The 14236-nt window shown below is 41.3% G+C and overlaps 1 protein-coding gene and 1 long non-coding RNA gene across 2 annotated transcripts; one reads left to right on the top strand and one right to left on the bottom strand.

The window, feature by feature from the left end:
* The first annotated feature begins 268 nt into the window (after positions 1–268).
* LOC127775373 (uncharacterized) lies at positions 269–1066 on the top strand. Its single transcript, XR_008017963.1, has 2 exons — positions 269–414; positions 553–1066. It is a non-coding gene; the product is annotated as an uncharacterized LOC127775373 (long non-coding RNA).
* On the bottom strand, positions 1064–4371 carry LOC127775372 (receptor kinase-like protein Xa21). The gene is made up of 2 exons (XM_052301597.1): positions 1550–4371; positions 1064–1416 (listed from the first exon to the last, which is right to left on the bottom strand). Exons 1-2 carry the CDS (start codon positions 4326–4328, stop codon positions 1064–1066), a joined length of 3132 nt encoding a protein of 1043 aa, XP_052157557.1. The 5' UTR covers positions 4329–4371.
* Between the last annotated feature and the right edge of the window lie 9865 nt (positions 4372–14236).

The raw sequence follows: 14236 nt of genomic DNA, 5'->3' as shown, positions 1-14236 counted from the left end.
TAGTTCACGCCAAAATTAGAAGTTTGGTTGAAATTGAAAACGATGTGACGAAAAAGTTGAAAGTTTGTGTGTAGAAAAGTTTTGATGTGATGAAAAAATTAGAAGTTTAAAGAAAAACTTTGAAACTAAACACGGCCTAAAAATAAAAAACGGCTTGGTTGTACATCAGCCCAGGACAGCGGCGCCTCTCCTGATCTCGGGCTCTCAGGCTCTCAGCTCACGCAGCCGCAGCGTTGTTGCTGCGATCTGCGGCGAGACAATGGCGGGGCGGCCACGGAGAGGGAGAGGCGGGTCAGGCGGCGGAGAAGCCCAGTGCTGGGGGCTTCCTCCACATAGACGGGTGCAGCGGGCGGCGAGCCGGCGAGGCCTCACCTGGCGCGCGGCATCGACCATCGAGGACTCCGAGAGTAGCAGGTACAATGATGTTTGCGTATTCCTCTCTGCTTTCCCATCTTGTTGTTTGAGCGGATTAATATTAGTCTCCGGACAGTGCGAGATCAATCCCTGTGGTCGCATTCTGTACTGATTAAGCGATTTTATTTTCGTGTCTAGATTCGAAGTTTAGTCCCCAAATCTGACCGGAATTCATCTTCTACAGACGACTTGCTTTGTCTAGATACCAACTGCAGCAGTAAATCGAGCTCTAACCGTGGTTGTAGGAATGTTCCTACTTGGAATAACTGAAGAAAAATAACAAGAAACGGTAATGCCCAAACGAATGCTACTTTCTGCAAATGTCACTAACCAAACTGGAGAAATGGGGAAAACATAAGGTGGTATTCATGTTACACTTTGTTGTTTAGATAAGGGAATTAATAATAATGTGTCCCGGCCAAGAGATGCACAAAGAAATCTTGTTATTACTTTTTGGAGTTGTGGGAATAAACTCTTGTACCTAAGTGCTACAAGTTTAAATTGTTTTTCGTGAAAGACCTAGAAGCAACTCATCCAGTTACATATATATGAAAAAAAAACAATGAAATCAAAGTTTAATTGATCTGTAGACCATGTTGGAACTCAACAGCAGGGTACTGGATATCATTCCAGTACTTCAATGTTTTTTTCATTCACCATCTATCTTTGATAACTCATGCCTGATTCTAAGGATTTCACTACAAACATGGCCAATTTCACATCGGTCTCTGGGAGAAGTAACTGAGCAAGAGAGTCCTGTTCTCACCAATGGAATAACGCAATTCATCATTATTTCAGTTGCATCTATTTCATCTTGTAGCATGGTGGGATCAATTAAATTGTAGGAATTTTTGGCGAATTCTCCAGCAACAAGTTCATGCAGGCTTGTGCCATCACTAAAAATTTCATCCGTTGGGCTAATACCTGTTATCATTTCTAATAGAATCACTCCAAAACTATAAACATCGGCCTTTGTTGATATTTCTTTGCTCATGCCATATTCTGCATTTAGATTAAGAGATAAATAAAATTAGAGAATAGGTACAATATGTGCATGTGCACATGTCTGTGGAGAATAAGACTTAGAAAAGGAAGTCTTTGGAAAAAAAAAACTTACAAAAAGAAGGTATCTCACCTGGTGGGATGTATCCAACTGTTCCTTTAAGGCAACCCAAACTTGTTACACTCTCTTGATCCAAGTTTGATTTGGGGCATAGAAATCTTGCTGAACCAAAGTCACTGACATATGCAACCATGTCAAGATCCAAAAGAATATTGCTTGGCTTCAAGTCACAATGTATTAGTGGAGGTATACAATGGTTGTGAAGATAATCCAGAGCAAATGCTACCTCCAAGACTATATTGACTCTTTGGCTAAAAGTTAGGGCATTCCTTTGACTATGCTCATGTTTCTTTGGATGTAACCACATCTCTAGGTTCCCATTCTTCATGTATTCAAATACTAAGGCCTTAAAATCTGCCCCTTCAGAATCCACTGAAGAGCATGAAGTGATGATTTTTATGATATTTCGATGACGAACATTTCGTAGGGCTTCACACTCTGCAACAAAGCTCCTATTTGCTCCATATATGTTAAGGTTAAATATCTTGATGGCAACTTGATCTTGTCGGAATTCGAGATTGCCGTTGTAAACCATACCAAATGATCCTGATCCAATCAAGTTGTCAGAAGAAAAACTTTTTGTAGCCTTCACAATGTCTTCATATGTAATCTGCTCCAGATGTTGGTTGAATTGTAGCAATTGTGGCTTTAGTTTCATCCCCTTTCTCGAACGTGCCACTAGAACACAGAATAGTGTGATAGTAACAATAACAAACGGTATAATTATCTTTAGGGTTAGAACCAACTTCTTGTGCATGCTTTCCCTGTCAGCCAAAGATGAACAAAAACGTATACCTTTTGTTGGAGCCCACGCACACAAACCATCATTTCCTTCGACGGATACCACACTAGCATTGCTGAACACACCCCCTATTGGAATTTCTCCATAGAAGTTGTTGAAGGATAAATTGAGATAGTATACAGAGCTAAAGGATGTGAGGAACTCAGGGATTTTTCCTGACAACTTGTTCTCAGAAATATCCATTATCTTGATGCCCACCAACTTTGCAAAAGATTGTGGAATGCTTCCTACAAGGAAGTTACTTTGCATCTCAAGAGATTCTAGAAGCACACATTCGCCTAGAGTGGATGGAACTTCACCTGACAACCTATTGTTTGAGATGCTGAGTTTATTCAAATTAACGAGGTTGCCAACTTCCTCTGGAATACCTCCAGACAAGTAATTGTGTGACAAATCCAAAACAACAGAAAGAGAATAAATTTGAAAGATATTACTCGGTATGCTCCCATTTAATGAGTTGTAAGCAAGGTTGAGTGTTGTAAGTTGAGTGCACTGGCCTATGCTTGCAGGTATACTTCCACTAAAGTTGTTCCTATCTAGTCTCAGGTTAGTCAGTTGCAAAAGATTTCCAATAGCATCTGGAATCACTCCTGAGAGATAATTTTGTGTGAAATTTAGATCGACCAAGTTGTGTAAATTTCCAATTGTTGGTGGTATATTTCCAGTCAAAAGATTGAAATCCATGTACAACTTAGTGAGGCCCTTGAGATTACCAATCTCTGGTGGTATAGACCCAGAAATGTTGTTGCCGCCTAGCCACAACCACTGTAGATCACTAGAAAGATTTCCAATAGTACTTGGCAGGTTCCCTTGGATATTGTTCCCATCCAGCATCAGTCTAGTCAACCTAGAGCAATTAGTGAGTGAAGAGACAAAGCTCCATCCATCTACCTCAAACATGTTGAATCCTAAATCAAGTTTCTGCAAATTTGGCAATGACCCTAACAGTGGAATGGACCCAGTTAGGCCACAGTTTGCCAGGTTAAAAGTCTGTAGATTTGATGCATTGAGAAGTGAAGCTGGGATTGAACCATCAAACTTGACATCTGACAAGAGCAATTCCTGAATATTTGGGAGAGTGTAGCCGATGTTGGAAGGAATTTTTCCAATGAGTGAGTTATTTGTCATGGCAAGGAATGTCAGAGAGGACATGTTGAAGAGAGATGGGGGTACTGACCCTGACAGATTGTTGCTATTCAAGGATATCACCTCCAGTGTTGAGACATGTCCTAAGCTCTCTGGAATGCTCCCGAGTAAAATGTTTTGTGAAAGACGAAGATATATTAGCGAAGAAAGGTTTCCTAGTGAGGAAGGCATTGTTCCAATGAGATTGTTGTCAGATAAATCAAGATACTTGACTTGCGAAGACATGGCAGTAACAGGTGGTATAGTACCAACAAAGCTGTTCTGTTGGAGGCAAATGTCAGTAAGAGACGACGAGTTGAACAGATTAGTTGGGAGTTGTCCGCTAAGGGCATTTCTCATGAGCCTAAGCACTTGTAGAGATGAACTATTTACCAAGGACTCTGGGATTCTCCCTGTGAGAGCATTGTTTCCAAGGTCAACATATGTGAGCGATATGCTGCTTCCTAAAGACTCTGGTATTTCACCTGCAAGCCTGCTGTTGGCAAGGACTAGTTTTTGCAGCAAAGGTAAATCCCCAAAAGCAGAAGGGATGCTCCCTTGGAGATAGTTGTTGCTAAGGTCAAGAATTTTAAGCTGGGAACATGAAGAGAGCTCAGATGGGATGTTACCTTCCAAAGAGTTCATGCTGAGGTTGAGATTGCTAAGTTGGCTCAGGAGGCCAAGCTCAGGTGGTATGCTCCCATGGAAGCTATTGTTTGACAGTTGCAACACTGTGAGAAAGGTGAGGTTGGCAATGCAAGGTGGTATGGAGCCTGTGATGCCTTCTGATGAGAGGTCCAGGGCGATCGCACGGCGAGGAGATTGGGAGCTGCAGGTGATGCCCTGCCAACTGCAGAATTCCATGGATGTGTTGCTCCATGAGGCCAAAGCTCTGGATGGAGCTGAGAGTTGGGACATAAAGCAAAGGAGAGCTTGTCGATCATCTTCGGTTCCACCGGTGAGGACCAGTGGAAGGAAGAAGAGGAATTTGAGGGGAAAAAGAAGCAGGCCATGGCCTGGGGACAAGACAATTTGGGAGGAAGCCATTGCTGCGAGCTGCAATTCAAAGCTGTGTAATTCAGGACAAGATGGGAGCTCTAATGATCCATGAGCACACAGTTATATATTTCAGACAGCAACACCACAGTTCATTTGGTCCATTTGCTACCGGCCACCCCCTTCATAGTATTGCTTAAATTAACTCAACGAAGTAGATGTTGAAAGCTTACCTACAGAATATTACTTAGTTTTACAATATGACGAAGGCAGATGAAAACACCTTAAAATAAGACTAACCATCTCAGCTGCAAATGAAATAGGTCTTACATTTGCATCGACAATAAAGCCCTGGGAGATATAATTTGACTAAGAGACTAATTTAAAGGATATATATTTTTTCTCCTACATATGAGTTGGCCCTTTTCATAACCATTTCTTTGTTGTAATCAAGGAGTTTGATAATTTATTATACATTTTTTTAGCGTTCTCTGCTCCGTGAGATGTAAATAGCCAAATATTTTAGGGAAAAAAAACATTCTTAGATTGATCATGTCCTAAGTTGCAGCTGTCTATTTTTATTTTATTAATACGTTGTAAACTATCAAAATTTGCTTCTTTATGTTGTCCATTGTCTTCGCCAATGTGTTAATGCATCAAATAATTTCAAGCTAGAGCACATAGTTGCGATGCGCTGACTTATGCAGTTTTCCACTTGCCATAAGCAAAAAATCAAGCTTAGATCATCTGCTGAGCAGGTTGACAGCGGTTTACTGTCAAAAAAAAAAAGGAAAGGTACAGCGGTTTGCTGTCAAAAATAAAAGAAAGGTTGAGAACTTCTTTGGACATAGATACTAGAGAAAATTTCTAGTTGCCCTGGAGTATTTATCTAATCCTGTTCAGGCCCCTAAATTTTATTTCATATCCTACTCCTATTTGCCCTAAGATTTTATTTTATCCCTTATATGATCTTGTGTTGATGTTAGTTTTTTTTTTCTTCCAAAAGTGGTTATTTACCCCACGCTCGGATGGATATGGTAAGCCTCTGCACCAAAATTCAAACTCTTTAAGCAATTTTTTGTTATATGAAATTTTTAGGATTTCTCAAATATCCAAAACTTTAAAATTCCAATATATTTCAAATCAAAATTATTTTTATGAGATTCAAGAAATTAGTGAAAACCATGCTTATTGAAACTTCAATTAAAATGAAAAAATGTTTTTCCAATTCTGGGTGGAAAGACCTAAACTTTTAGTGGTTGGTCGTAATTTCTCTCCCTTCACAATTGGTAGAAGTTTATTAAGAACTCTTTCTGTCTAACTAAAATAAAAAAACTAAAAATTCTTTGTGATTTGTGTAAATTTCTCCCTTTGAAAATTTCATTGAAATTTGTTGTAGAATTTGCTGTTTATTTTAAATTTGGGTGAAATAATTCTTCCTCATCAATTTTCCTTTATTTTCATATTGACAATTAGTATGATTTTTTGAAGAAGCCAGCACTTATGGTGTAAGCGAGGGGCAATATAGTCATTTAAAAAAAAACTACCAACAAACTCATGGAAAAACGGACTAGGGGCATGTAGTGAACTAGTGATCAGAATGAAACTTAACGACATTTAGGTGCCAAGGGCAAAGATTAGCGAAAATTTAGGATATACAAGAAATTTTCTCTTCTTATTATGTTTCGACGAGTAACCCAACCTAACCTATGGTCTATGGTCCAACCAAGTGTGCAAGTTTTGTTATACATCAGCATGCTTTCAACCATTTTTGTCTGTATCATACTTTTACACGGTTGGATTACTTATTTTACCAAAAACAGCTTGACTACATGCAAGTAGTTGATGATCTTATCAAATTTAGTTGTTCTTGTGTCTGTATCAACCCATCTATAATTGTTCTGAACCGTGCAATCTGACTCTAAGAAATTTCGGCCAGTTTTCATCTGAATGGGACAGGAATGAAGTGCACTCTCGAGGCATTTCTCCTTGATCACGGAAGGAGCACAAAACTATCACCAAAAACACTATCACCCTGTCTGTGACTACTTTCCTCAAGTCGTCGGGTAGGTGGCTTTGGGAACATTGTCTGGACAACTGATGATTAACGTAAGACTGAGATTTCTAGTCAAATGTAGTCAAAGAAATTAAAGAGTAAAGTGGCCTCGTGAAACATCACAAGTATCAAATAAACGTCCTTAATTAAAGACTTGAAAAGGAAAAGGCTTTGATTTTGGAGTAGTATATATGTGAGGACGCGCCTACGGATCGGCTGACTGATCCGGGGATGGGGAAATCGGGCGCTGATGTCAGCATGATGTCATCGCCCGATTTACGTGCAAAATTACTTTAAACTGATTTTTCTCTTAAATTACTTATCTAAATCATGATCCGATTGCACCATTAAATTCGTTGCAATTAAATATTTAAAACAAGGCCACACATGAATATATTCCAACAAATTTTTTTAGCTTATTATTAAATTATTTTTAAATGTTGCACGATGTTTCACCAGGTATATCGAAATTGTTTCACTAAGTAGATCGAAAATGTTTCACTCGTTTAAATCAGGTGTTGTTTCACCTTATATAAAAACAATGATTCAGCAAATAGCAAAAGAATGTTTCAGTTCGCTGTAACATTTGATCCATACATAGTGAAACATTATAAGTACACTAGGTGAAATATTTTTCGGTGGAACAAAAAATAAAACGAATTCCCTTAATAGGGGGTTTCCAAAATATGTGGATTTTTTTGCAATGGAATATTTTAGTTCAGTGTAACATTAGATCTATATACAGTGAAACATTGTGAGTACACTAGGTGAAACATTTTTGGTGGAACAGAAAATAAACTAAATTCCCTTGATAGAGGTTTTCAAAATATGTGGTTAATTTATTGCAATTGCAGGTGGGACAGGCACTATGGTGGGGCCTAGCGGCATGCATGCAGGCGCCTGGGGGGAGGGCCGCACGGGGGGAGCGCCCGATCCGGCTCCCCCTGCGCCGGTCGCCCGGATGGTATCATTTTCCTATATGTGAAGGCCTCTACTTTTTTTTTTTTTGTCCTCTTTCAGTGACTTTGAATTTAGCAATAAAAGAAGAGTTCTAGTCTACGTTCAGTTGTCCATTTTATAGTTATAAAATCTATATAAAACTGTCTTGATTTTACAGCTGCTTGAGGAGATACCACACCTTTTTTTAATGCTTTTGTGGTAGTATATCGCACTTATATGTATGCATGGTTATATATTCGCTACAATATTAATTTCAATACAGTTCAAATTAATTTAACGCATTCAGAAGTCACTAATTATTAGTAAACACTAAATGGTTTTCGTGTATTACTGTGTGGACTAGGCTATTATTTGAAAGTAGAGTATTGCAAGTGCTAATATTCAAAAAATACAAATAGTTTTCCTTGTGGCAGTGTAAATATATTATAATATGGACCTTCTATGATCATGATCATGGTATCTAGACGTTAAAGATACCATGGAGGCTCATTACACATTCTTAAAGTCATAATAATTGAAGGCATTCTTCTTGAGACAAAGATTCATCATTTGTATAGCTTAAAAAAGCCTTACATGACTAAAATCAAGAATTTTATAGTCCATAGTCACCTGTTGGAGTCTCTAAAAAAAAAAAGTAGGGTACCAAAGGATGGCATACCACATGCCGCGCGATTTGAGCGTAGTTCAACTATTTGTGATACCTGCCACACAGATGCTTACATTTACGATTAATTATTCTTCCAGTGGTAGGCAGACGTATTATATAGCGAGACACTTATGGTGACTTTGTGAATTTGAAAATAGGACGGCTAAATCTTCGGAGCTGCTCATAGATATGTGTGTACGTGTGCGCGCCTGCATCTGTACTGTGTTTCAAAATGTGCATACCACACAAATGGTATAATGATGGATCCAATACTTCATTTTCCTACCTACTCTCTCACCTCCTGACTAGAGAGGAAGAAGCATGTGAGGAGGCTGACCAGCGAGGTGGTGGTCGTGAGGAAGCTCTTGATGAGGAGGTTGGCCAGCAAGATGGCTACTTTTGAGGAGGCTAGATGGAGGATTGGAGGTGGAGATCTCTTAAGAGGACACCGGCTGGAAGTGCATTGGTAAATACATGCTAGCAGTGGTCGGCGGGTGGTTGCTCTGTGAGACAATGGAGCTGCAACATCTTGGGGGAGGGAACATTAACACAAGGCGAAAGCCTAGTCCGGCAATCATCAGGGCAACAATGACGACTCTTCTTGTGCCATAATCCCTCTTGGGGAAGTTGTTGAGGTGGCCAGCATCCGTTTCCCACGGGATCATTTAGGTGAAAAACTTGCCCAATAATGTCCTTGGGTAGACGGCGGTGGCGCTCTGGGTCACAGTCTCCTTGAAGGCGTTGTCCTTAGAGGAGCTCCTACCTTTTCATCTTCAAGCTATTTATCCTCATCTGCTTTGGTTCTCCGTTTGTCTTGATGATGGTAGGCCTGTGTGTGGGACGAGCGGATCTTTTTTTCTCTCTCGCCCTCTCCCTCAGCAACCCTTGCCGTATGATCAGCTAGCTAGCAAGGTCGACATTGGGTGGGGTGGTTGCGACGCTTCCGGTTGTCTTGTTTGGTGAAAGCCCATGCGTTCCATTTCAGCGACCTGGCATGTTGGACGGTTGTGGCTCTGTTCTCCCATTACGACGGCTAGTTTCGAGCTAAGGCTGTGTTTAGTTCAGCGCAAAGTGTGGATTTTGGTTAAAATTAGAGATGATGTGACTGAAAAGTTGTGTGTGTATGACAGGTTGATGTGATAGAAAAGGACTGAAGTTTAGATCCAAACTTTGGATCTAAACACAGCCTAAGTTCCTTCTGCAACCGTGTGTGGTGCAGTGGTGGTGGTGTTGGCATGTGGTTAGCTTGTGGGTGTGATCACTGACCAGCTAGATAAGTTTAGTGTTACTTATTTCTTTTTTTCCCTATAAATCTATAATAGCCTATCAAAATTGTAGTAATGTATTTTCACCTGCTATATCAATAGGAAATTCGCGTTGTGTAGTGTTGTTCGTTCGAAAAAAAGTCACAAAACTCTATTAATTAATTATAACCTAGGAACAGTCTAGCTGAGCATAAGAAATGCAGTGGAAAGCAATGAAAACGTGTGCCTCCTTTATTCATCTTTTCCTACATTCCTTCAAACTTCAAAGTTTCAAAACATGCATTTGCTATCTGCCCACTAAATATTTTACTGTTTTCTTGGACAATCTAGGAGTAGGTTAAGTTGGTCAGTCTACCTTCGGAGGGTCAAGTAGTCGTCTAGAAGGTTAGCTCCTCGAGCGATCACTGATCAGGAGTTGACTTGAGATCAGTTAGGCTGCGTCCGTGGGTTTTGTTTGAGACTTTGAGTTGGACTGACGACCGGGTTAGCTGTTTGGTAATGAACATAATTGATCCATCGCTGTTAATTACTTCAGCAGTAGAAAAGGAGGTACTGGATTTAAAATAATCGTCCATCTCACATAGTATTTACTACTGTACGTATTTAGTAGAGTGAGAACTGGTTTAATTAGTTCTCTTCTACTATATTTTACTTCTACCAAAATTTGTTGACAAGGTTGCCAAGTAAAACTGATCAAAATTTGTACGCCCAAATTTAATTTCGCAATGCCAGATACGCTTATCTCGCACGGCTCAATTTAGCATCAAATCAAACAATTAATACCATATACTCATCTTAATTTATCACACAGAAATTTTGGTAGTGTGGGGAAAGCACCGGACACTGGTAGTGTTGGGGTGAAGTTGTGGATGTATGCACCAAAATTCAAATAATATTACGCATATACAGGTGAGTCTTTTAATATGAATTTAGTGAGATCAAGGATATACATCTTCCGAGTAATCGAAAAAAAAAAGAAATTCTGATAGTGTAGGCAATCAAACCACACATACGGTACCACACCTCTAACCCATGTCCTTACCCAGTACATATTTTGTTCACGGATCAACCAATCTCTGCGCGCACGCGTCGCATTATTGCACCCCCTGATACCGACGACGTAAAACCACCAAACAATTGATACTCACTGATCCATAAGATAATAGTCCTCCATCCAATCCAGCCGCAGGAGCTGACGCCTCCGACGACGCAGCCGTTTTTCCCAACCCCAGCTCATAAATACTACTGCTCGCTCTCTTGCAAACCATATACACACATATCACTCACATCCACCCATCGACGGACGTACATGTGCTCTGCTTAATTGGGAGCTAGAAGAAGAGGCCGAGGTAAGTAGAATTTGCTGCAGAGAGAATCGATCAATGGCGCTTGTCCCGTCGCTGGCCACCGTCCGCTACGCGCTGCTCGCGTTGCCGCCTCTCATGGTGGCCGCGTATGCTTATAACAGCGGGACTCGGGGAAACAGTGATACACCGGGTGCAAGGAGCATCAAAAAATTTACCGGTGGTGGTCCGGCTACTGCCGGCCCTGCAGGCCAGAAAGACGACAGTGCCTTGTGATGAAGAAGGCGGCCACAACCACAACGGCAGGCACGCATTGGAGACGGACGTACGACTGTAAGCTCTTCGTGTGGCTTGTTGATATTTACCGATGATTGCTGTATCCAATTAAGCTCGCGGGTGTACGCATGCATCTAGTAGATTTCTGTTAGTTTCTCTCCAGTCTCCCCCGGGGTGTGCCGCGAGATATGTAATTTCTTTCCGGTGCTTTTCTGATATAGTAAGGAACTAGTCGTACCAATACTTGTTGACTCTTTGTGATGTCTAATTTCTTTAACTAAAATGTACGGCGGCGCCGTTGATTTTTCGTATAATATTTATTATTTATCTTATTTAAAATTTAGTATAAATATGTAGAAAGTATAAGTTAAGATTATAGTTTTTTCAATAATAAAATAAGTCACAACAAAATAAATTATATTTATATATTCTTAAAAAAATATGATGAATGGTCAAAAAGTTATGTGAAAAGTTAATGGTGCCCTATATTTTGAAATGAAGGGAGTATTTCTTTACTGGAGTCATGGGCATGATCAACCTTGAGCTAAACTTGATTGGTTGATCTTATGAATGATGGAGCACGTCCTAACCTGATTACCACTTTTTGAAACCAATGAAAACATTGATCGATAAAAATCCAAATTATATGAAAATAATAACAACAAAAAGAATTCTTCTTGGCTTCATGTAACATCATTACATGCCAGTTCGCTTCAGTAGGAATTTTATTAAGTTTGATGGATTTGTACTAGCATTATAAGTTAGGCCCTGTTTAGATTCCAACTTTTTTCTTCAAACTTCTAACTTTTCCGTCACATCATTCCAATTTCTTCGAACTTTCAATTTTGACGTGGTACAACACAACCTTATAATGTGTTGACATCGCTTTGATGTTAAAGCCAAATGAGAGGGTACTATTAAAGCTGTATAGGCAACTTTGAACTAGATTATTCAATGAAACATACAACACAAGAGATCGCCTCCAGTTCACAACTTATATCAGTGTTAATTTTTGAATATTTAGGTGTCTTGATGATTTCTAATTAATTTGAAAACTATCATGGAGAACTACAACCTTCATAACGTCTGCTTCGTCCGATCGAGTTCATATGAAACGGTTATAATTTTTCAATCTTTTTTTTAACATAAGTTATGAGCTTCTAAAGATGAGATAACATATGTTGGTGATAGTGCTTATATTATGCAGCCAGTTCATGTTAAGAAAGGACCGGTCTTAACATGAACTGTATATTATCACTGTCTGTTGGGTTTGGGTTGATTTTTTTAGATAATGGATAAAAATACGGCCTCTATATTTATAAATATAAGTGGATATACATAGCCAAAGGTTACAATGACACTTATACTTCAGGTCTCATACAAAGTAAAAAAGAAAAAAAGTTACAAGACTAAACTTCAAACCTACTTTCAATTTGCTTTACCGCTTCAACAAATCACAATAAGTTGAACATGAGAATCATATCAATCTCTTGCAATCCCACATCATAGATTCATCCACCTTTGACCGGTTCCTTCGCCAACCTACCCTTACCGATGACTTGATCCCTTTATTGGACCTCATAGCTTCCGACCTCTAGTGTCTTCGCTCACTGACACCATCCATGAAAGACAGTGAAGAAGAGGCCCTCCAAATGCCGCTTACTGTTGCACGAACGGATCTAGATACAAACTCCTATGATCTGGCGACACATAAGCCCTAGATTCAAAATCGTTCCCTAACCTTTGCCGACACATCCAACGAGCCTTTCATCCGCTCCTCCCTCTTGCTTACTAGAAGAACATTGGATCTGGTCATTAGGCCAGATCCTACCCTCGATTGCCGCGAGCACCGCAGCTCGTCGTTGTCCTGCCTGCTGCATCAACCTCTGATCCATGCATCTGGATCTACAACTAGAAGCCAATAATCTAGCAGCTATCGCCTTTAGGGCCACCGCCGCCAACCATCACTACCGCCGTCCATGCCACAGGAAAGCACCACCTCCACAACCACCGTCCTCGCCATCACATGGCTGGGTCTAGACGAAGAGATCCACTAGCAGCCACCTCCCCTAGGGTTGTTGCCGCCGGGATCATCACCTCCTCACCATCTTCACTGCTGTGCCAGGAGGGTTGGATTACGCGATGCTGACCATAACCATGGCCATCCACGCCACATGCAGGAAAAGGGCCATCGCCCTCGCTATCGCACTAGTACACAAACAACTAAAGGTGCCGGTTGGGAAAGCCCCAATGTGTCGGTTTCCTAACCGACACCCATTAGTCAGCACCTTTTAGATGTTCTCAAGGTTCCAGGAAACCAAAAAACAAAGCAGCTCAATGATCGGCTCGAATCGAGCCGATCCATCGAGCAGCTCCACTTCATCCTGACAAATCAAAGAACGCATATAAGATCAAAGAACACAAGAACACATAACATCAACAATATCCATGAAGAGAAGAATATCAAAGAGATTAACATCAACAACATCCATGGCTGGCGTCCATCTCCACCTCGCGTCAGATTTGTACTCAGATTTGTGGTACGTGGCGCAGTCGCCCATCGCGGACGCCATGTACTTCCCTGGAGACGTGCCGTACTCCACGATGGACAGCGAGCTCCGGTTATCGTCGGTGACACAACAAATCCTCATTCTGTTCGCCCCTAGGATGGAGATGTACCCCTGCCGAGATCCACTGCCTCCCCTCCCGCCAGATCAGTTGGAGGAGAGGGTGCGAGCGCCGCCGCCGCCATCATTGGAGGCTGCCGCAGCCTCCGCTCCCACCGGAACTGGCGGAGGGAAGGGTGCAGCCGCCGCCACTGCCGCCTCCACTCCCGCCGGATTCGGCGGAGGGGAGGGCGCGACTGCCACCGCTGCCGTCACCGGGGTCCGCTGCCTCCCGCCGAATCTGGTGGATGGGAGGGTGCGGGTGCCGCCGCTGTAATCACCGGAGGCCACCGCGGCCTCCCATCCCGTCGGACCTGGCGAAGGGGATGGCGCGATCACCGTCGCCCCGCCGCCGCCACACGCGACAGTGAGAAGTGAGAGAGGCGAGAGACAGAGAGATCGAGAGAAAGAGAGAGAAGGATAAGGCCGAGCTCGATCGGCTCGGCGGCTCGGTTCAGTTTGGGATAGGTGCCGACTTTTTTAAACACCTATAATTTATTATTAGTGTCGGTTTTTAATTAACAAGCACCTATAATATATTAAATGTGTCGGGTTTTTTTAAAGAAACAACACCTATAGGTGCTGGTTTTTCTTTAGAACCAG

The sequence above is a fragment of the Oryza glaberrima genome, chromosome 6 (assembly GCF_000147395.1).
Source record: "Oryza glaberrima chromosome 6, OglaRS2, whole genome shotgun sequence".
Taxonomy (NCBI): Eukaryota; Viridiplantae; Streptophyta; class Magnoliopsida; order Poales; family Poaceae; genus Oryza; species Oryza glaberrima.
The sequence above is the reverse complement of the archived record's forward strand: the minus strand, read 5'-3'. Positions and strand labels throughout refer to the sequence as shown.